Genomic DNA, 23,197 nt, shown 5'->3' with positions numbered 1-23,197 from the left:
TCATTGCATTTTTTTGGATGCTGTATCTCATGTAACAAGATTTCCTGGAAGTTGTGTAGATTGTTTGGCACCTAAAACTGGCTAACCCAAAGATGTACGTCCAAAGAAGTCTATGCTTCTTCTGTCTAGAATATTTTGTGGTTAGTTATTTTAAGCTACAGATTGTACCTGTTAATAAAACAAGAATGTACCTGGGCTTTTTAGAAAGCTTTCCTTCATTTAGATAAAATCACTTTGTAACATAGTAGTTTATGCTATCAGCCCCTCCCCCATTTGGACAAGAAAGAAAATTTGCATCTTCTACAGGCCATCCACAGGCAGTGAGGAGGAGAGATGCTATGCCAGAGGCACATACACCTTGGCACTAGATTTTCCATGTCTGTACGCCTATGCAGGGAAAGTCGGGGAGAGGAGAAACATCTTCTCCAAAAGTAGTGTTTTTGTACTACAGTTTCTTCTAAAGATCATGGGAGGTGAGAATAAAGAAGACACTAACATTTGAGATGTTACCCTTCTGAATTTATTCACCTTTAGAGTCTATGCTGTTAACAATTGCCTAAGTTATCTTTCTCTTCTGTGGTAATCGACCTTTTTTACTTTAACATGTATTTCCTTGCACTTAACTTTGACTTATACTAAAATTCCAAGCTTATCTTTCCTAGCCCAATCCTTAATACAGAGAGAAGTGTTTTATTTTTAGGAAAAAAAAGTTCCTCCCTCAACAAATTGTTTTCTACGCTATGTCTCCCTAGACACTCAAAAACATTAATTTAAAAAAGAACAACAGAAATGACCCTTTGTTCTTAATTGCATACATTTACCCTTCCATTAAACCAGTGAATCAAAGGAGCGAGGTTTATTGAGAATGAAAAGGTATTAGTTTCATATCTCAAAAATATGACCCCGATCGTATTAACAACAAAGAAAATATGTGGAAAAATGATAAAATCTAAGTGATTATATAAAGAACTATATACATGCAAAAATTTGGAGAAGGTTGCTATAAAATGCGGACAGTAGGATGAATTATCAAGGAAGAGTACCATAAAATAAATAAATTGAAAAGATAAAATCTGAAAAAGCAAACAAGAATTAGGAGCAACTTGCAGAAGTCATAAAAGGAAATAGAAAACTATTATTTTAAAGTGCCACAGTCGGATGTTATTGCAATTTTAAAAGTCAAGAAGTATGTAAATTTTGGCAGCAATTTTGCAATGCCAGCTCCTCATAAAATTCTTTTAACAGTTCCACAAGTTCTATAGGTTAGCATATAACAAAAATATAAATTAATGAGAAGCATATACAATCACTTTCAGAGCTGTTATACAGTATCTTCCTAGTCAGTATTTTTGTTTTGGTTTGGAGTGTATTAAAGGCCCTATTATTTCTGGTATACAGATTGTATATACTTCATGTCGTGTACAGATTGTGTATACAGGATGTTCATACTTGACTGTGACTCCACTTACACAGGTGAGCACTGAACCTCGACTTGGGCAGTTTCAGTTGCAATGTAGAACTTTAGATATCATGTACTTATTTTAAAAAAGTGACTTATTATTTGTACTGGGAACAAAACTGAATGAGATGAATGGCTCATATAGCTTAATTTCTCAAATTAAAACTTTATATAACCACATTCAATTGTTTCCATCATTCACAGTTAGAGACATCTTAATACATTAAAAATGATTACAATCAGTAAGGCAACTAATATTTTCACAATATATAAGACAGCTTCTTAAATATAAGATAGCTTTGTTCTAGGAATCTAAACTGCAATTAAAGAAGTTAATACTCTGGGTCTTTAAAAATGCCTATACTGTCTTTATTCTTTTTAAAACTCAACATAAATCTTTAAGACTTTCATATGGTTGGAATTTAATTTTACATAGCAATATCTATTGCCTCTCAGAGTTGAGCACATCCCCAATCTTTGATACTGTGATGATACATTCAAGACATATTAAATTCCAACGGGAACATCAAAACCTTTCTGATGGTTTGGCAAATTGCCTGGAATGTGGTGGACCAGTTCTATGAGTTCACGTAGGATTGGAAGTTACTATGTCAGACAGTACCTTTTAACCCACACAACTAATTTTTAAATAGACTCCCAACAGTTTGAATTGTAATGTGTCAGTACCCAAACTCAGCTTTGAGTATGTTCTGACGTTTTAGTAGGTACCAAAAGAAAGAAACAAGGATGCTAAGCTGACTCACAAATGAGACTTCTTCAGTCACTCCAATAAGAATAACTTAACCATCTTTTGCCTGAATATTTATCTACTGGTAAGTGGCAAATTTGATACATGTGTGACAGGAAGAGAAATAATTTGAATGACCAATACAGTTATAAGTCTCCTCTGCTACATACCAAGAAAGAAGTAAATGATAAATGAGTAACAATGTGAATAACCTGTAAGAATTTGGAGAGAGCCAGTTCTAATCATCCTATAAACAAGTGTTTAAAAGGAAGATTTATTAAGCAACAGATTTAGTGTTGAAAGAGAATTTTGGAAGATGATTCCACTAATAGAAGATTATCACTGAAGAACATTTAAGGGAATCAAATGGGGCCAAAGGGATTAAACACTCATGATTGGATAAAAGAACCTCCTTGGTTTAAGTGCTTTTGGTTGCTTCAGTCTGAAGAGAGGCATGGTACCAAAGAGGAGGAAATACAAACTTGAGAGGTTAAATTGTTATGATAGCACCAGACAAGCATGCTTTCACTGAGATTATATTACCTGTAAAGGGAACAGGAGTGAAAAGTGACAATCTTGCACTAATAGCCTGTGGATCTGGAAAGCCATAGTAAGTGGAGAAGACTGGAGAAACAAGGAGTCTGAAACATGGAATGCTTACTATACAGACAATATACAAAGGTTTTGTGTTTAATATAATATTGCATTTTATTTACTTCACATTATTTAAACATTGATTTCCACCTCTGCTTCCTAAATGACTATTGCTGCTTTAAATTAAGAACACTGAAGTTATGGAAATCTTAAGGATAATACATACTGAAAGGAAGTGAATTTGAAAAAAAAAGAATGTTTTTAAATGTGGTTAGCATTTGTGTATGTAATCTACTGAAAAATAAACTGAAATTTCCCTTATAACTGCAATCCCTCCTATAAAGGAAAATGTGCCTTTCAAAGACATAATACATGTATTTGATGTGGTACCCATTTGAGATTTAAAATATCTGAGTTTAGCCTCTTTTAGGCTATTTAACTTTCTTCGTATTTCAATTCCCTGCTAGTAAACCAAGGAGGATAATATTTTCACCTCTTGGAAACATTGGAAGGTACATTTTTTTTTTTTTTTTGGATTCAACTTAATACAAAATGTTCAGAGAAATTTTTTTTTCATTTGAAAAATGTTCATGTAGTTACTATTTGATTATTCTTTTTTTCTTTATGCTTCAAATGCATTTAAATATTTTAATCTACTGGGAAAATGGTAGACGACTTTCATTCCCATCACAGGTCTCAAATCATTCCTTTTCCATTGCATTTCTCTTGTTCACCAAGCTGAATGTTCCCTCTTTATCATTCAAAACTCAACACTGAATTACCTTCTCATGAAGGACACGCCTCATGCAAAACTTTTGAACGTATATGTAGGAACAGGGTTCTGATTTATGGACAGTTCTTAAGCTTTACTTTAATTTTCCTTTTATTTCCATTGACAGCAAAATTTTCTGGAGAGTACAATCAAGATAGTGTATTCATAGAAATAACATTAACAGAAGCTTGGTCATAAATGAGAACAGTCATAATAACGATCTCCTTTACCAAGGCATTCCACACAGAGAGATAACAGCACAATAATTAAAAAATTTGTCCTTCATCACACAACAGATACAAAAGAATTGCAATAACAAAATCATAATTTTAAAAAACGTTCTTATACTAAAAATAAAAGCAAAAATATGAGATCATGCACTGGAGACAAAAGCTAAAAGTGAATAGTTATAGCAAAAACATTGCAAAACATAAAAATGTTCAAGTATCTTGAGAGGACAGGGGAAGATTCAAACAAAACAGTTTCAGAATAAATCAATTCCATTTACTACCCTAGGAGGGACACTGACACCATGGTCTTTGTCCACAAATACTTTAGGCTGTTAGAATACATACCATTACCCATTTAAAGGACAGAATCCATTTTCTTGGAGCGTGTCTACTGTTACAAGGATGGAATGAAATTCATTGTTTCCCTTGGTTACAAATAGACACTAATACTTCAGGAGAAATATTCTCGAGTATAGGCCAGTGTGATGCCTTGGAACAGTGGGGGGGGGGGGGGGGGGGGAGGGGGGGGTTGGAAAACATTGACTCTAGCCCTATTTTTTTCATCATGGTCTGTGAAAGACACTTCATAGTCCTGAAATGAAATTTCACCCCATGTCTCAATTTTGCTGAAATTGAACCATCAGAACTAGCAGAGAGCAGTAAAAATAATAATTAAGTGGCTTGACGTTGTCATTGATGCTTCATTTTTTTAAAAAGTATCGAAAAAAGAAACTGGATCACTTAACGAAACTAAGAATTGCATAATGCTTCAGTGGGGTTGTTCGTACAGCAACAGCAAATTCTTCCCCCAACAGAACTCATCTACACAGTGCCTTTACACTTTGTGGTCGAAGACTATATCATATTGGAACAGTGGCTACTTTCTACATGATTAGGAAAGACATGTTTGTCATGGGAGTAAAAAAATAAAATTTGTCTGTTAAATTACACATAAATATAAGGTACAAATGTATTTTTAAAATACAGATTAAAATAATCACACTTGCATCGTGTACATACGAAAATACAGTATTCAATATTCAATATACACAGACACATTTATGATAAATGCAACTATTTGGCAATGCCAGTTCTCTCAGGGTTTTCTCTGTCCCCGATTTCCACACACACGGAAACAAGAAGGCTTCGCTAGCATCTCCTAGCTCTGGCGAACGTCTTGAAGCAGTTTGTTAATCTCCGCCACCAGCTCGCTGGCATCCATGAGTTCGTGTTTCCCGTCGTTGAGATGGTTGAGCACATTATCAAAATCATCTTCTTCATAGTTTTCGGGGATCTCCTCCATGGCCGGCAGCCACTTGGAAGAAGGCTGCACACTGGAGTGAGTTCCAAGTGGGGGCCCCGAGTTGTTGGCGGGATTCTGAAAATGTGTACTAGCAGCCCAGGCTGCCACGCCTTGCGGGTAACCCGCAGTCTTGGCTGGCAAAGGCGCCTTCCGCCGTTCCAGAGAGTTGGAGCGATCCACCTCGGGACACTCGGAGCAGGTGTCCAGGGAAGGGGGTAGGAGGCGCTGGAACACGCTGCTCATTTCCGAGAGCAGAGAGGACGTGCTGGTGTCCCCGGAGTCCTCCTCGTTTGGGGAGTCCTTCCCAAAGGTGGAGAAACTCTTCTTCTTCTCACCAGAATCTGCAGGCTGGGCGTCGTCCTCAAGACTCTGATGGGGGTGCTGCTGCTGGGGTTGTGCTGGGAATTCTTCCCCCGGGATGAACATGTTACTCCTATAGTCAGAGGACGGCGAGGGCAGAGGCGGCATCCAGCACTGGTCAGAGTGTCCCAGGACCCTGCACTCCTCCGTGCAAAGCCTCATAGCTACACCCAAGGAAGACAACAGGGATTCATCGTCATGCTTAGCATATCTCAAAATGGTAGAAAAGCATGCAAGTTTAGTCTTAAAAAAAATAGGACACAGTTTTAAACTACTACCGTGATGATACCCGTTACTTTACACGTTAAATGGACTAAAGTTATGGCTTTAATCTGAGTATCAGTTAAATGGACCTCTTCCCCCCACCCCCCCCCCCCCTGTTTATCAAAGAACAAAAGGAAGATTATGACTCACATACTTCTCAGGAATATTATTTCTGCTACTCAAGTAATGAGGAAATGGATTTATAGCTTACACATGCGGATGACTGAAAAGGAGCAAAGGTATGGGTGGTGGGATATTTGCTGGACATAAATTCTAAAATCCCCAGAGCTGTACGGTGAAATCTGTGATTTTAGAATGCCACCAGATTAATTTCTGAGTAATACCTATGAGTAGCCTTCTGGATATTGGGGTCTATCTGACCAACTTTACTTTTAATGGAGGCATTGGGAATATAACAAGCTATCAGGTCATTATACTTAGTAAATTCTCTCAAAGGTATTTTGGATTATTTATTGATTTGTTACTTAAAATAGCAGTGCAAATTGTCCTCAACTACTGGACACCTATAGTTACTCTATTCAGAAGTCTTCTTTTAAAGGTTTGGAATTCAAATAGATGGAAAAGTCACCAAAACTGAAGAATATACAAAATCCATTGGTTAGCTCTTCCAGTTGTTTCAATGTCTGATTGGAATTTGAGTGGCCATGCTCATAGAAAATAATAGATGATATTAGAAAAGCAGAAAATAAAGAGGAGAAAAATTTCTAAATTTGACAAAGGCAATAACTAAACTACAATAATAATAATGAAGGAATGCAAATAATAAATGCTATTAGAAAAGCAGAAAATAAAGAGAAAAATTTCTACATTGACAAGTGCAATAACTAAACTACAATAATAGGAACGATGAAGGATGCAGAAACGTAAAACATACTTCACAAATCATTTATCTCTTTCAGTGACAATTATGTCTCTTCGGCATCATGATTTTGCTTTAGAGCAAGTGACAATGCAGAAAATGCAAAGTAATTATCTTACATTTGAACGAAACTGGATTGATAATCAACCTTAGCTATCTAGTCAGAGCTTACTCTTTAGATCTGGCTATTTAAGCAAGGTTTCTCTTCTTCCCAAATTATTGCTAAAAAGGATGACACTTGAACAATGCCAAAGCCCTTATCAGGAGAAGCAAGTAGTGTCTTGTGTTTATTGTTGTATCCCTAGCACCAGGTAAAATGTCTGCATAGAATAAGAATGCACTATATATTTTCTAATTATCAGGGAAATGCAAATCCAAACCACAATGAGATATCACTTCAAATCTGTCAGGATAACTACTACAAAAAAAATAATAACAAGTGTTGGCAAGGATGTGGAGAAATTCGAATACTTGTCCACTATTGCTAAGAACACAAAATGGTGCAGTCACTATGGAAAACAATATGGAAGTTCTTCAAAAAATTACAAGGATAACTATCATATTATCCAGCAGACCCACTTCTGGATACTTATCCAAAAGAATTGAATTCAGGATCTCAAAGAGCTATTAACACTCCCTTGTTCACCGCAGCACTATTCACAATAGCCAAGGTGGGAAGACAACCCGAATGCCTACCAGCAGATGAATGGATAAAGAAAACACAGTATTTGCATACAGTGGAATATCACTGAGCCTTAAAAAAAGAAGGAAATTCTGCAATATGTGACAACATGGATGAACCTGGAGTACAATCTACTTAGTGAAATAAACCAGCCATAGGACAAATATGGCATGATTCCATGTATATAAGGTGTCTAAAATGAACAAATATATAGAATCCAAGAGTGAAATGGTGTTTGCTAAAAGGTGCATGTGCAGGGGGGTGAGAAAATGGGGAACTGCCAAACAGTGGGCATAAAGTTTTGGTTGACCATAATGAAAAAGTTCTAGAGATCTGCTATACAACATTGTCCCTATAGTTAAGAATGCTGTATTCTACAATTAAACATTTTTAAGAGGGTACATCTCATGTTAAGTGTTATTATGCAGTAAAATAAAATTTTAAAAAAGATTAGTATGCAGAAAAAGAAAGGCGAAGAGTAAATGTTTCCTCTCAGAAAAAAAGAGAAATAAAGGACTTTGTTAAAAGGGGTGGAAGTCCCTCCCCTTCACCACTAAACCTTCGAGATAATTTGGTTTTATACCTCATCAATTCTGGACCTCATTCCTTAACAGAGAAGGGATAATCTGTGGAACAACATCGAGAACAAGTGTTCTGAAGGAGAAAAGGGTCTGATTGGTAGGAAAACTAGAAATACACAGAAAGTAGAAAAAATGCAGAAACAGCAGAACTAACTATGGGTAAAAGGAAGGGCAAACACCCAGAATCCTTGTGTGATTTTGCCATGAAGAAAGCACACTCTTTTAGCATATCATTTCCTATTTAAATTTAAATAAAGATGGATGATTTAAGAAGAAAAGCATGTTTAGATTTACTGACGGCATGCATTTTTACTGCTGGGAAATAATTACTATTGTTCATCATTTATGTGGACAAAACCAAAAGGAGTTGAAAGGAACTGGAATGCCTTAATAGCACTGAGGTTTTCTCAGCAGTGAAATAGCTATCAAAGTGGTAATGAAGTTTTTTCCCTAATTCCCCGGGTCTCTGAAAATGGAAAGGAGATCCGTCTCTCTTGTCTTACACGCATCCTGTTGGAAGGACCGGAAACAGGTCTGATGATACCTTTCATTTGTTTTCCGGCCTTTGACCCTGTGGGAAGGACTTAATTTTTTGATTATTTGATTGGCTTTGTTTTCTTTTAATATTTAATGACAGTGGGGGAAAATGGAAAATTTACATAGGCTTCTAAGAATCCCGAGTATGATCAACTTTCTAGAGACCCGAATACAATGAACATGCAACCAAAAATACAATCTGGATGATTCAAATGATGGTATATGTCCACAGGTAATTTTGTTTACAGGAATTTTTTAAAACAGGGAATGCCATTTTATAACTTCACAACAAATAAATGGAACCCTGAGTATTAAATAATAAATTAACATAATTTTTTTTAATTCAGAAAATAGGAAAAATTGAAGAAGACAGGCTAATAGAGAGAATATTGGCAAAAATAGAGATAAGAAGGTAGTGGCACAGAATAGATAATTTCTGTTTCAGTGATATGCTCAACCTTTTCCCTGGAGACCCAACTATTTAAAAACATTCTCAGTGTACATATAATTCAGAGCCACAGAGGTCTCATACCACACCCAGTAAGTCAGAACTTATTGGCAAGTGGTGCATATGGCTAATCTTTCTGTCTCTACTTGAAACCTGCCAGGTGGTTACATTTCCCCTGGGAAGGGGAAGGCTTGAGGGAGCAGACAACTCTTCTTTCCCACTATATGACTTTCAATTTTGTGACTTACTATACTTTTTAGGTAGGACTCGACGTAAGAAGAAGAAACGAAAAATATGTGCCGAACTTCCATCAAGTCATGAGTTACTGAATAACCAATCAGTTATCTATTCAGAGCCTGCCATATGTGGAGTGCCGCGATAGATCCCTGTCCTCAAATGGTTTCAGATCTAGTTCTGAGTCTAGTGTAACAAATGAGGCCCCAGATGCCCAGTTTAAGTGCCAGCCTATATGATGCTAAAAGGCATGTCAAGAAAAGGAAAAAAAAGAGGCAAAGCGGAGACTAAAGTAGTTTAAGACACAAACTGTGAGAGATGAACAGGATTCAGATAGACACAGTGAAGAGAACCCAGTTTTTTTTTTCCAGGTAGAAAGGCAACATGAACAAAGGATTGACGTGGAAAGATGGTTCCGACTATTGCAAAAGATACGAAACAGCCCAAAATGAGAGTTAATAAGTTAGGAGTGGATTTTATTGGCCTTGGAATGCCAAGGGAAGTAGTTTTATTAGGTGTTGCTGGGCAACAAAAGTCAATAACTGATTTTAAGCCAAAAAACTTTAAATTAAAATGTTCTGAAAAAGTTGTTCAAGCTGCATAAAAGAAATATTTGACAAAGGGAGGAGGTGCTAGAGAGTGAACCTCAGCTTGTACGCTGGGCCAGTAAACGGGCCCTGGAAGAATAGCCAGGACCCGGATACCAGCCATGACGATGGACAGAACTTGGAATTAAAGAGAAATGTCGGAGTAAAGTAATCACCAATGACAGATTAATGAAAAGTGGAATCAGCTCGGGAAAGGAGTTTCACAAGAAACAATCAAAAGGCCTTTATAAATCACGCTGGTGCCGCTAAGACATTGGAAAAATGGAGATTCTGCAAGTAGTTCAAGATTTTGCGCTGTAGCTCAAAGTTGAATGAGTAAGGAAGAAAGCATGTTGACAAACATGAGCTAACGGGCAAGAATGCTTGCTGATTTTACTGCTCAGAATGCAGGATATTTCTGTGGGAATTAATAGAATGAATGACCAGAAATGACCTTGTTGGCAGGCAATGCAACATAACATAATCTATATTTGATCACAGTTTAATGCAGAAAACCAGTTGGAATAAGACACTTAAGTCCTAAAAATACACATGCTTTTGAAAACTGCACTGATTTCTGTTAATGGCATTCAGATGTGGACTTACATTTTTTTTTTTCCTACTTGGCCTGTTTCCTGGGAATATAAGTTTACAAAGCATGAGCTGCCAGAAAGAATAATAAACCAGAAAATGGGTGAAGTATCATCAGAAGGATGGTCATAATTAAAGTAGCTCTGCACAGATACTCAGTATACACGTAACTTTCTACACCAGCCAGACACGAAGAAAGCTTAAAATATTTTATAAGTCACTGGGAATATCCTGGCGCTCTATGCCACCTGAATGCTTTCTCCACATGGAGGCAGGTAGATAGTAAGAAAGAAATGTATCTACAGTGAAACAACATCATACACCAGCAATATAACTCTCCCACCACATGCCCAGAATAAGTATGACTGTGCAAATATGGAATGTTTTGAAAGGGTTGTCTGTATATTGAGCGGTATCATTGTTGATAATATAAAAGCAAAACTCCTAACTTTGAACGAAATGTTAACTTAGAAGGAGCCTAAAGCCATTCACTAAATAAGACTCACTATTACCTAGACTGTATATCTACCCATTGTTTCCTCAATGTCTTTATTAACATGCATTTTTATTTTATTTTTTAATGCAAGCATTAGATAATTCTCCTGCCATGAACATGTCTGGTGTTGGTAACTTTGAAAGAATGAAAGAGAAGTCCTGCCTTTTTCTAAAACAGGTCAGCTAATATAATTATACAATTTCAGAATTAAAAAGGACTTTAGATATCATTTAGGCCCACAAATAAAAAAGTTATCTCAATAGGGAAAGGTATTTTCCTTTTAGCTGTATCAATATATTATAATTTCGGGGGCGCCTGGTGGGGGGGAGGTCCGTTGGGTAAGTTTCTGACTTCGGCTCAGGTCATTATCCCACGGTTTGTGGGTTCGAGCCCCACATTGGGCCTAGAGACTGCTTCCGATTCTGTGTCTCCCTCTCTTTGCCCCTCCCCCACTCACACTCTGTCTCTCTGTCTCTCTCTCTCTCTCTCTCTCAAATAAATAGTTAATTTTTTTAAAAAAAGAACTTACATAATGAAATACTGATGTTATGCCTGCTGTACTACTTTTCATTTGAGAAATCACATTATTCAACATTGAGGACCAATATTCAAAATTAGGGTTCCATCAACATCATGGAACCATAGAAATTTAGCCAGCCAGCCCTTTCCTTTCATTGGTAAAAATAATAAAACTGATTCTCTTTGAGCAAGTTTTCTGAGGCTGTATGTATCCCACTGGATTTTCAGAGATTTATTTTTTTCCTTGAAATAGGGAGTTTCTGAATAAAACAAAGAAACAAAGACACCACTGTGCAAATATTGGTTCTTATGTACATTGTAGCCCTAATGCCAACAGAAATCCTTTCCACACACTCATCCTGCCACAGATACGATATCTATGACTGTAATAGCATAATGAAATAGGCAGTATTTAATCACTTCGTAGAGGACAGTTAGACTTCAGAATATAGGAACAAATCCATTACTAAACTTATTTTTTAAAAACCTGTTGCTTCATTACTCTTAATAGGTTGGTATTTAAGAGTATGGGATTGGTTCAAATCTCACCTCTACCATGTACAAACTGCCTGATTTGGGATACATTGTTTAACCTTTATAAGCTTCAGTTTTCAAATTAAAAAAAAAAAAAAAAGAGCACTACTCTTGTCACGACCCCACTCCACATTCCTGTGCGGAAGCCTTAGGTGACAGGATGCAGGTACAGAAGTCCTCAGGGGCCCCAGGTAAGCACGGGGACATTGGTGGTCACTCTTGGTGGCAACAACTACCACTACCACTAGGACTTTCTACGCAGTGATTTTGCCTGCATTTCTGTAGCTCTCTGAAGCCCCCTCACAACTCGTTCCAAAACTCTCTTACTTTTCTATATTTAGAAAAGAGATATTGGATGGAACTCAGACGGCAAGTAGTTTTGCTCTGCCTTTCTTTAATTTATCAAATGGCAGGCACTTGATTAACACTCAGCTGATCAGATTCAGTGGAGTTTAGGAATGTAAGTAGCCAGGGTGACGTTTTTATGTGTTCCTAAGAGTCGATTGAATATTACAGTCTCTGGTAACGGGGTTGCTGCAGTGATATAGTCAGTGTTTACCCAGTTGGTTCAGACAGGTTCTACTGCACAGTCAGAGAGGGGGTCTCTACGGAAAACGTGGCTTTTAACTTCCCAGGGTCTCCTCCATCTGGCTACGGACTTAACATTTCCCTTGTAAACGCGTGTGCCTCTTCAACTACCGTGCGGGTAGGAAATGAACGGTGGCAAAAATATTCTGTGCTTCCCACCTACAAAGCTGCATTCTTTGTCCTATTTTTGGTGATTGAAATGTACCATTCCCTAGTGTATTTTAATCTCTGATTCTGTGAGTGGGTTCCCATCACAGGAAATTTGTGTCTTCCAAATTATAGCCCAGTTCACCACCAAGCACCAAAACAGGCCGTTTGAATAACAACAACCACCCAGTAATTTCATAGAGTTGCTCAAGAGTATCCTGTGGCAGCACTGGATGGGGCAGGGAGAGGAAGGAAATAGTGTGGCTCTCTATCCCCCTCTCCCCACTCCTTCCTTCTTGTCCTGCTCCCCTCTCATGCTTACCCCTCCTCCACCAACTGCCATGTCTGAAGTTTAAGAAAATAATTCTGAGGGGCTCCAGGTCATGTTCAATGCTAATAGTGTACAGATGACAGACGCTTCAGTGCAAAGGACAAAGAAAAGTGTAAGCATGGGAGAAACTGTGCACTCCATGGGTGTAGCAGATCTGAAAGTAAGAATTCATCATCTATCACCACCCTCTTACCTGCTGGAATTCTTCCATCTGTAAGGAACAGGTCACTGAATCCTTCACCCAGCAGCCTGTCTATTGGTGAATCTCGCCCCAAATCATAATCACTGTCTCCTGCTTCACTGTCTCCACGGCCACTGTCTTTCAAGCTAAATTTGTCCATGTCTTGGAGGGCATATCTAGAAAGATAAATCAGGGAAAGTACGGTTTTTACTCTTTAGCATTCACGCCATTAGAGACTCAATAGGTAACAGGGGGATAATTCATACCTATAACTCCTGGAATATTTGTTTCCTCGAAAACTTGGCCTTGGTTGATACTGCCCCTGGTGAAGCATTGAAAGAAGCTGGGAGACCTGCTGGAAACCAAACACACAGAACTGATTTCTGGAAACAAACCCCCTAATACTCACGAGCTTAAGCAAGGAAAAACAGTAGCTCACTGCTTTTCATCCTGATTAATTGAACATGTTATCTCTGTTTTAAAGATTTACACATGCTGGAATGTGGCAGACGATGCAGCCAGGCACCACACACAACTGAATACATCCCGGAGAGGCTTGAATGATCTCATACACTGCTTTTTTTTTTTTTTTTTGAAAGAGAACTCCTTTATAAATAATAGTCTGAGTTCCTTTATGTTTTAGTTCAGGTTAAAGAGATCCATTATAAAAATACATGGAAAGTACTGTAAGATGCAACAGTCTAGCACATGCAGTTAAAATAAGGTCAGAAAAAATTCAAAAGTTGAACAAATACAACATGCATTCAGATGGGATTCTGGAGGCCTCGGGTTTTTGCTGGTGCTGTTGTTGTTATCTTTTGGCTTTTTTTTTTTTTTTTTTTCTGAGTAGAAGCCACAACTGTGAGAATGAAACAAGTCCCTTTATTTGTGGCTTCCAGTATCTTAATCTGGGAAGGAAGGGTATTCTAATTAGATAGTCATTTGGGAGATTCACATTTATTTTTCAATACTATGCATCATACATGCAAGCCCATTCTTTAAGAAAAACAGAACAGCATGCTAAACTATGCATACTTGCTACATACAGGTGATGTACCTTGTATCCCATTTAATTCGGATATTGTTAGTATTGTTTACTGCTTAAAGGAGACACTTAAGAACTAGCACATACACAACCTCTGCACACTAGCAGCTGACCGTGTCAGTGAGTTGGTACAGAGTGCGATCTTACCTCAACGGCAGGAGTGGCATGGGTGAGTTCTAGTGAGAAATTCTCTGGCACGTGGTTGGATGAGATTGTCACCAAACTGTTGAGGGACTGGTGACTGTGGTGACTCTGCCGGCTGCCCATCTGCCCTCTTTCCAAGGTGGGGGATGAGGATGGAGACGATCTGTGATGAGATCTGATGGGCAGAGTGCCATTCATCGTAGGCACCAATGTGATGTCCCCTTTGTGAATCTGCCTGGATGGCCTTTTTGGGTGGTGCTGGTAAGTGGATTCTGCTACCCTGCAGTTGTAGGATCTAGTGTCTTTCTTTTCTCGGTTACACCTCGTTGCAAACAGCACCATGATAACCAACAACACTGCACAAATTGCTCCTAAGGAAATAATTATAACCATGGAGACATCCAAAGATGCCTGGCTGACTGAGGTCATTGCTGTACTTGTCACTGACTCTGCATATTCAAAGATCGTACACTTCAGAAGGACTTTGGTATGCAGCTGGGGATTGCCTTTGTCCTGGATGATGACTGAGAGCTCCCACTCGGTGTAGGAAACAGATTCCATGCTTACGTTGGTATGGATGTCACATGATCGTGGATCGATTAAAAAGATATTCTCCTCGTTGCCTGCTATTATGGAGCAGCTGAGTTCAGCATTCACACCAGAGTCTCTGTCAATTGCCCTTATTCTTGTGACATGAAAGCCACTTTCAGCCCCTTTGGGTATGGAGATTTCTGCAGTATTATTGCGCAGAGCAGGCCCTATAACCACAGGGACGTTGTCATTTTCATCAATGATGGTGAGCACAACTGTGGTATTGCTTACTAGTTGCTTTGGACTTCCTCCGTCTCTTGCTTCAACCACGAAAGTGATCTGACTCACTTCCTCATGATCAAAGATTCTGAGGGCATAGATGGCTCCATTAGATGGGTCAATGGTGACATAGGTAGTTATGGAACTGCCCAGGATAAAACTCTCCAAAATGGTATATGTAACTTGCCCATTTTCTCCAAGATCAGGATCTGTGGCCGTAACGGTGGTGATATATGCCCCTGGCGAGTTATTCTCTGAGATTGCAAATTCATATCGACTTCTCTGGAAGTGGGGTGGATTGTCATTTATATCATTGATCTGAACAGTAAAATGTTTTACTGAAGAAAGACTGGGTGTCCCCTTGTCCTCAGCGATTACAGTCAAACTGTACTCAGATCTCTTTTCTCTATCCAGTGTGGCATTTGTCAAGATTAAATAATTGTTTTCATAAGTCTTCTGAAGTTTAAAGTGACCATGTCCGTGAAGCTTACAAACTATTTCTCCATTCAGCCCAGAATCCTTGTCCTGAACCCTGACCAAAGCAACAAATGTGTCAATGGGATCCCCCTCAAAAATATAAGATATTTCTTCTTTTCCAGGGGACATGAGGTTTATGTTGATTTCAGGTTTATTGTCATTAACATCCACAACCTTGATTATAATTTTGCAGTGAGCTGGGATTGAATTTGGGCCCAAATCTTGAGCCTGAACATCAATCTCATAGGATTTGGTGATTTCATAATCCACTTGCTTGAAAAGAGTCAAATGTCCTTTTTCTGAGTCAATTTTAAAAGTCTCTATAATTTTGGGAGACACATGACTGCTGAAGGAATATACAATTTTCCCATTAGCGCCCTCATCTGGATCTGTGGCGTTCAGGTCAAGGAGCAAAGTGCCAACGGGGGAGTTTTCTAAGAGTTGTATTACATAAGACTGCTGCTCAAAAGCAGGGCTGTTGTCGTTGGAGTCGGAAATGCTTATTTTCAGTATGGATGAGCCAGACCTCTGAGGCACCCCCATGTCTGAGGCAGTGAGCTTAAGCTCATAGCTTGACTTCAGCTCGCGATCCAGCTCTCTGACCACTATGAGTTCTGCATACTTGGCTCCATCGGTCCTGGTGCGAACCTCAATACTAAAAAAATCATTGGCAGAGAGAGAGTAGGTGTGGAGGGAATTTTCCCCAACATCTGGATCAAATGCACTGTCCAGGGGGATGCGCGTCCCAACGGCCGCGCTCTCGGATATCTCAATAGGTATGACAGATCTTGAGAACTGGGGAGCATTGTCATTGATATCCAGCACTTCGACTTCGATATGGAAAAGCTGCAGATGCTCGGTGGGTAGAGTGATCACATCAAACTCTATGGAGCAGTTCAAGTTTTTCTGGCACAGTTGTTCGCGGTCGATTTTAGCCCCTATGCTGATTTCTCCGTTATCCTCATTTACTACAAGGAGAGGAGAATTCCCCCTTTGCATGGCTCGGAAACGAACGGTGGAAGGATTAGGTAGCTTAACTAAAACATCAGCCACATCCTCTGATAGTCTTGCAATCACTGATCCAACCCTCTGCTCCTCATAAATCCTGTATTTCAAATTCTTGCCCAGCACATCGCAGTTGAAAGACACCGTCAGGAGTGCAAAAACAAATCTAAAGTGCATTTTAGCATTCATTTGGCACCTCGGTCAGTTTGGGAGACTCCTCACACAGACCAAGTTAAAACAGCAAAGCAATTCCCCTCAACTTCCTTTGGCAACTTAAAGCTAAGCTACGTTTGGTACTTGCCACTTGAAAGCGTCTCTTAATAACACAGCACAGCAATTAACAGCTCGCAAACTTTGGGTTTATACACACCGTGTCACGACTCGCAGCTCTCGTCGGCGCGGAGTCCGAGCCTTGCATTTGTCCTCACCGCAGGCAGAAGAGGGTCACCTCCGCGCTTCCCTCCTTGTGTTGTCGGAATCCATCGATTGCAGGGTGCCGGCAGAGGCTGCAGTGAATCTTTCTCCAGCGATGCTCTCTCCCTTTCTCTGCGCGGCTGCAGACTAAACACCCGTGATTGCTGACTCCAGTCTAAAATCTGTACAACTTCACTCCAACTCAGACAAAGCTCTCTTGCCCGGCGTGTGTTGAATCGCTTCCAGCCAATCAGCGTGCTTCCAAATCAAAAGCTGATGGTGTCCCCAAAGCGAGGGCGGTCGCCGAGAGTGGAGGGTGGAGAGGGAGAGCGAGCGGCGAGGAGGAAGGCGGGGGCTTGGGGAGGGCGGGGGGGGGGGGGGGGCGGCGGAGAGCCGGGAGGAGGGCCGGTTGGGGGCTGGGGGAGGAGGATGGGAGCCGCTCCTTCGCTCCGCTCCTCCCTTCCTCCTCCCCACGCCTCCCTCCTCCTCCCAGTCTACTGCATTCACTTTCTCTGAGCGTGCCACGACAAAGGGGAGCAAATTACAGAAGAAAAACTTTAAATCAACTTCTGGTCGCCTTTATTTAGTTGGCATCTTAAATTGTTCTGGTTTTCTTAATTGCCCTTTCTTCTTCCGCAAACATGTAATCATCTTGCTTTTCATAGTCTTTAAGTACTGGTTTAACTTGAAATACCTCTAAGTGCATTTTGTTGGTGAAGGAATTTAATAAAATTTGAAAACTTGCTTCTAATTATGCTTCTCAGACCGCCCCCTTCCCCTCCCCCTCTGTAAATGCTTGGGTCTTTCTCCTGTGAGCACAGGCAGATTTTCTTGGGGCTCTGTTTTAAAGAACAGAACAAGTAAGGAGGTTTCATTTTCTGTTTTTCTTTCATCTTTATTCTTTGAAGATAAGAAAAGGGCTATTTTCCACTCTTGAATTCTCTTAATTAGCAAGATTTAAAGGAACACCTTAGGATTTGAAACTAATTACCGATATAGTTCTACCATCTATCACTTTTTTCTTTGAGTTGGGGCAAAATTGGCTATGATATTTCTTTGTCTTGTACTTCAAAAAATCCTATTTGCCTTCAGTAAAAGACATTTCATGCTTTAGCATGCCAGTTTCTACCAAAAGGTTTTCTCTATACATGGTGAGCCTTCACAATGTAGACTGGGGAGGGGGGGGGCGGGGGACCTGGACCCTGTAGTTTACAAGTCAAATTTTTATAATATATGCATTATTTATGAAAGCACTTTTCAGATATGTATTTTAAGAACCCAAAGCTTGTTTACATTGAAGAATAAAATGCCTGAGCCGAAAATTGCATTGTGTGTGCATCAGAATGCTGGGAAATGTCATGGGAGGCTTGTGCTTTATCCGGGTCACAGAAACTGATAGGGTATTCTTATTTGAAAATATGATTATTTATGATATTCTTTCTGCTCTACAATTTCTTTTAAGTTTATCATCACGGTTCTATTGCTGCTTTTTTTCTTTCTTTCTTCTTCTTCTTCTTTGTGTGTGTGTGTGTGTGTGTGTGTGTGTGTGTGTGCCTCTTGCATTATTCCTCAGCTGTCTTCATCTACTTGCATATTTGCTGTTTCGCATAATCTCACTGTCACTTTTTTCCATTTATTTTCTCCCACTCTCTATTTTGCCCCCCAGAAACATATAAAAAAGGTAATTTTCTGATTTTTCCACTTTGCTTACTCTCAGCAGAGCTCAGCTAAAGTCACTAAGAAGGTTCCTTCCAAGAAAGAAAGCAGAGGACTCCCAGCGTGAACTCTCCTTCTTTTTAGGCATTCAAAAGCATTTTATAAGCCATTGTCTTTTTTCCCCCTCCAGAAACCAGCGCTGTGTGGCAAATTGTGCAGAATAGGAATGCCTATAATGAATGTATTTAGCACTGGGTCACGCTGATGAACATTCTGCCCCCATGAATAATACTGTTTTACAAGGTTGTAGCCCTTTCAAATTGCTGATCCCCAAACCCTATAGGCAAACTAGGAAGACTACCACAAGCAACTAGGACTTTAGAAACCCATAGCCATCTGGCCTGGATCTCTAACAAGCTGAGCCAATAATTATATCAATGCAGGCTTTAGCGAACCCCTTTGCAAACACCAAAAGAGCAAAGAAAGGAATTAGTGACTATTCAAAGTTGGGGTGAGAATTCAAAGGTAATCTCATTCCATTAGTTCTAGGAGAGTTTTCTTTGTGGATTTGGTAAGTCTATCCCCAAAATCTCTAAGGGCCATAGACTTGATTACCTTAACGTAGAGGACACTTGTCCCGAACACTTAACAAAGAAAAATAAATTTAAAAATCTATCTTTTATTTTTGACAGTGAGTTTGAACCGAGTTAATCCTTGTCAAATCAGCTTCAGATTACCACACTGAAGTATTTAGAATAGGTTGTAAATTAATATATATTGTACTCATAAAGAGTGTGTTTCTATGATCAGGTCTTGGAATTCTTTCATGGAGGATGGCTTTTTTTCACTTGTGATATCACTCTCATCAAGCACCATTTCATTTGCAGCTTACCAATCCGTTCCTGAGAAGTTATATATATCTACTTGATAGCCCTGGGCTTTTGATTTCTCCTTAGGATATACTCCTGTGTTTCCAAACTCATTTGCAAAAAGTACAAAATAGGAAATAAATAAATCTTGCACTTTTGATTAGCTTCAGCAGTTCAAAATGTCCTTATTTGGTAGCCCTGAAAAGAATGTACAAACAAAACAAAACAAAAAAAAAAAGACACTGCTCTCCTGTCATTTGCTATTTGTCAAACAGTTTGTATTAGGGGAGAAAAATGGTAAACGTCTGTAAGTTGTCATCTAATGATGATTTGATTGAACTTTCTCTGTCTTCTAGAATTTTACAAGGTCATGAATAAGTAGTCACGAAGAAGTTTAGACCCTCTAAAATCACATCTCAGATACCCAGAGAAGAAGGATTGAATGTTCCTTGAAGTCCATCCACCTTCTAGATGGTAGCCTTTGTTGACAAAGGGAAGAGATGGCTCTGCTTCTGGAGGAATTCTGAGTGATGTTAGGCATGAGGACAAAGGGCTCCTAACTCCCGGAGGAGAATCTTGGTTATTTCCATCCTGTTGTGTATGTTCTGCCCCCAATGTTCCTTTCACCACTTCAGCCCAAGTTGGCTGAAAATTGCTAAACTAGAGAAAAGATACCAGCTGACATTTGCAATACATCCTGTCATTTCTAATAGGAGTTTTATTATGCCATTTATTTTGATTACTTTTGTTTTAAAGAAAATGAAGCTTTATAATTCCAAATCTGTAATGTTTCCCTTGTTACTAAGAGTCAGGGGAATGTAAGACTCAACTACAAAGCTCAAACGTCTCTCCATTGCATGAATAGTGTCTTTTTTGGTACTGAAACACAAAATTAAAGTCCTAAAATTTTCTTATAATCCGATGTGGAGGGGTTTTTTAAATGTTTTATTTATTTATTTTGAGAGGGGGCAGTGGCAGACAGAGAGAGAGAGAGAGAGAGAGAATCTCAAGCAAGCTCTGCACTGTCAGCATAGCCGCGGGGCTCAGGCTCACAAACTGAGATCGTGAGCTGAAATCAAGAGTCGGATGCTTAACAGACTGAGCCACCCAGGTGCCCTGCAGATGTGGAGTTGTTTTTGTTTTTGTTTTTGTTTTTTAAATTCTTGGTTATTTGCATTTTATTAGAGCATGTAAAATGCAAAAGAATAGGTAGAGAAATAAATATTCACTTCCATCTGAGCATGTCATATCTTCCCCGTCGTCAAAAGAATAATGCAAATCTCACAATCTTCTTGTAGATTAAGATAACATTACACTCATTCCTCCTAGCATTTGTCGTGAGATGTGTTGTAGGAGGAATTCCTGGTCCTGCTTGACACCACATGTCCATAACAAGCCTAAGTAATTACTCTACTGTGTACCTTGGGAAATTAGATAAGAGCTAAAGTTTTACCAGAAAAAAAGTTGGTAGAGTTAAAGTATTCTAATACCTTGGAAGTGTTTAAGACCAGTTGTTAGCTGTGTGACCCTGAACAAATTATTTAACTTCCCTGAGTCTGTCTAATCCTCTGGTAGTAATAATAATACACCATCAAGAATTCTTGGAAGAATTAAACAATCAGAGCTTCCCACAGAGGTTGGCCAAGAGTAAATATACAAGCAAGATTAGTTTCTTTTTCTTAGATTCTGGGTCTGTTTTCTTCCTAACATGTATTGGAGGAAAAAAAAAAGTTGATTATATTTGCCATCCTTGTTGCTTTTCAAACTTTTGGTTTAGATGTTTATATAATTTTATGCTGGAAAGAGGAAGCTCTCCATTTTTGATTTATGACTGTCACCTTTGAAACATAATTGACAAAACTAATAGTACTGATCTATGATGTTTTTTGAAAACTTGCTGGCTCACTGATGAAAATTCCAAAAGCTCTATCACATATATCTAAGTATGCCTTCAGACCCTGACTATAGAAATATATCTAATAATACAGTTAAAAGAGGTCTATCAGGTGCTTAATTGTCTCTTTTATTTGGTAAGACACACATCTAGTATTTGCCTGTTCTCAAACAGTTTGAAATGAACAGTTTAAAAAAGAATCATGTCACACTATACTGGGAAAGCAAAAGGATATAATTTGATATGATATCTTGGCAATGACAAGGAAAGATAAAAGTTGTCAAATAAGATTTTCATTTAGAAAGCACTATTGGACTTTCTATCAATCATATTACATCTCTTTATGTCATTCCCCGTATTCCATTTACTAATCTATTCAATAATATAATAATAAAGATCACTGGACAATATAAACTCTTTATTGGAACAAAGTTATCACCATAAGATCAAAGATTGGTAAATAAAAATGGGCCCTAAACTCAGATTAGACTTGTAGAATAGAAATGGACTTCGTAGATTCCGACCAAAACTGAATAGGTTAAATGCCCACAGGAGGGCCACACACCTGGAGGCAGACCTATGCAAGTGCCAAGAGCGAGCCATCGACAGAGGATCAGGAAGAGTTGGAGCCCATGAAATGCAGTGACAGATGCTGGGTCAGTTTTGTCTGAGTGGGCAATCAGTACTTGGGAGGTCCTGCCAAAGGTAGCATGCCAAGTTCTACCTAGTGACTTAGGGTCTGGCACCAGGTAATCAGCTGAGTCTGGATGTGACCCATGTAGGTGAGCTCCTGCTTATTTTAGGACTTCATGCCTCCCCAGCCAGACAGGTTATGAAATTAGAGATTAAAATGAAAGAATAAGACAGCCACCTAAGAGCCTGTATTCTGAGAATGGGCACATACTGGGAGCCAAGTCAAAATTCTAGACCAGATTACAAAGTTAAACCAGAAGGCAGCAACGTTGATTTTAGAATTAATCGTGTGACCGATAGTCCCTTAAATGCCTTCTCTTCAGGGCAGAAAACTGAGGCAGAATACTAAGCCTGTATTTAATTTTTTTCCCCCAAATCTGCTGCTTGGGGGATGTGAGGGACTTTGCAGGGAAGTGGGGTAAGCCCTTAACTGAGCTGGGTCTCACTTCTTAGTTTAAAGCATTGCCACACAAGTATAGGGTCCAGAGAGCAGCAGCATGGGCATTATCTGGACATTTGTTAGAGATGCAGAATCTCAGACAGCACCCCAGACCTACTCACACAGATTCTGCATCTTAATAAGATTCCCGCCAATCCCTATGCACATTAAAGTTCAAGACACATTGTTCCAGAGAGTACTCTATTGTCTGAAGTGGTAGGAATCCTGAAGTACAAGATGGCACTCACATCCTGTGTGCTGTGAGATTTGGCTGCTCCAGGGAATTTAAACAGGTGGCATATGGTAAAGATTACCACAGAAAGGGCCAGAGGTTGGATACCATTTATTCAAGAATATACATAGAGGTGACGGAAGAAAACTTGTTGATCTGGCTAAATTCATAGAGAAGGAAATAAAAGTTTCCTCTGGATCCCATGTTTTATACCACTTAACATCCTGTCCTCCACCATTGAGGCAGTACACTTTGCATTAGGGGGAGAAATACTTGGAAAAAAAGATGCAATTCTTCGTGAAGAGTTATTCCTGAAGGCGAAAATATTTCCAATGTCATCACATACATGTGCATTTGTATACACGTATATACATAGGAATCCCTGGTTGTGTGTTTCTGCATCTACCAAGTATATATAAATTATAAGTTTACCTTATGTTCTCCATGCCAGTA

The 23,197-nt window shown here is 39.1% G+C and overlaps 1 protein-coding gene across 2 annotated transcripts; it reads right to left on the bottom strand.

Moving 5' to 3' along the window:
• Positions 1-3,666: 3,666 nt before the first annotated feature.
• On the bottom strand, positions 3,667-17,457 carry PCDH18 (protocadherin 18). 2 transcript variants are annotated; one of them, XM_043568414.1, is made up of 4 exons: positions 14,259-17,457; positions 13,333-13,418; positions 13,079-13,242; positions 3,667-5,630 (listed from the first exon to the last, which is right to left on the bottom strand). In XM_043568414.1, the coding sequence occupies exons 1-4, from the start codon at positions 16,734-16,736 to the stop codon at positions 4,963-4,965; spliced, it is 3,396 nt and encodes a 1,131-aa protein (XP_043424349.1). In that variant the 5' UTR covers positions 16,737-17,457; the 3' UTR covers positions 3,667-4,962. The 2 variants fall into 2 exon arrangements, with proteins under 2 accessions (XP_043424349.1, XP_043424338.1); XM_043568403.1 differs by having other exon boundaries at positions 13,333-13,421; positions 14,259-17,248.
• Positions 17,458-23,197: the final 5,740 nt, after the last annotated feature.

Source organism: Prionailurus bengalensis, chromosome B1, assembly GCF_016509475.1.
Source record: "Prionailurus bengalensis isolate Pbe53 chromosome B1, Fcat_Pben_1.1_paternal_pri, whole genome shotgun sequence".
Classification (NCBI taxonomy): Eukaryota; Metazoa; Chordata; class Mammalia; order Carnivora; family Felidae; genus Prionailurus; species Prionailurus bengalensis.
This window is presented reverse-complemented; position numbering and strand designations above follow the sequence as displayed.

What these genes read in the sequence shown, in the direction of transcription:
- PCDH18 (XM_043568403.1), bottom strand. Translation starts at nt 16,736, where the DNA reads ATGAATGCTAAAATGCACTTTAGATTTGTTTTTGCACTCCTGACGGTG. An exon ending in AAATATTCCAGGAGTTATAG is followed by an intron (nt 13,243 to 13,332) that starts GTATGAATTATC and finishes TTATCTTTCTAG; the next exon opens with ATATGCCCTCCAAGACATGG. An exon ending in AGATGGAAGAATTCCAGCAG is followed by an intron (nt 5,631 to 13,078) that starts GTAAGAGGGTGG and finishes CCTTGGGTGTAG; the next exon opens with CTATGAGGCTTTGCACGGAG.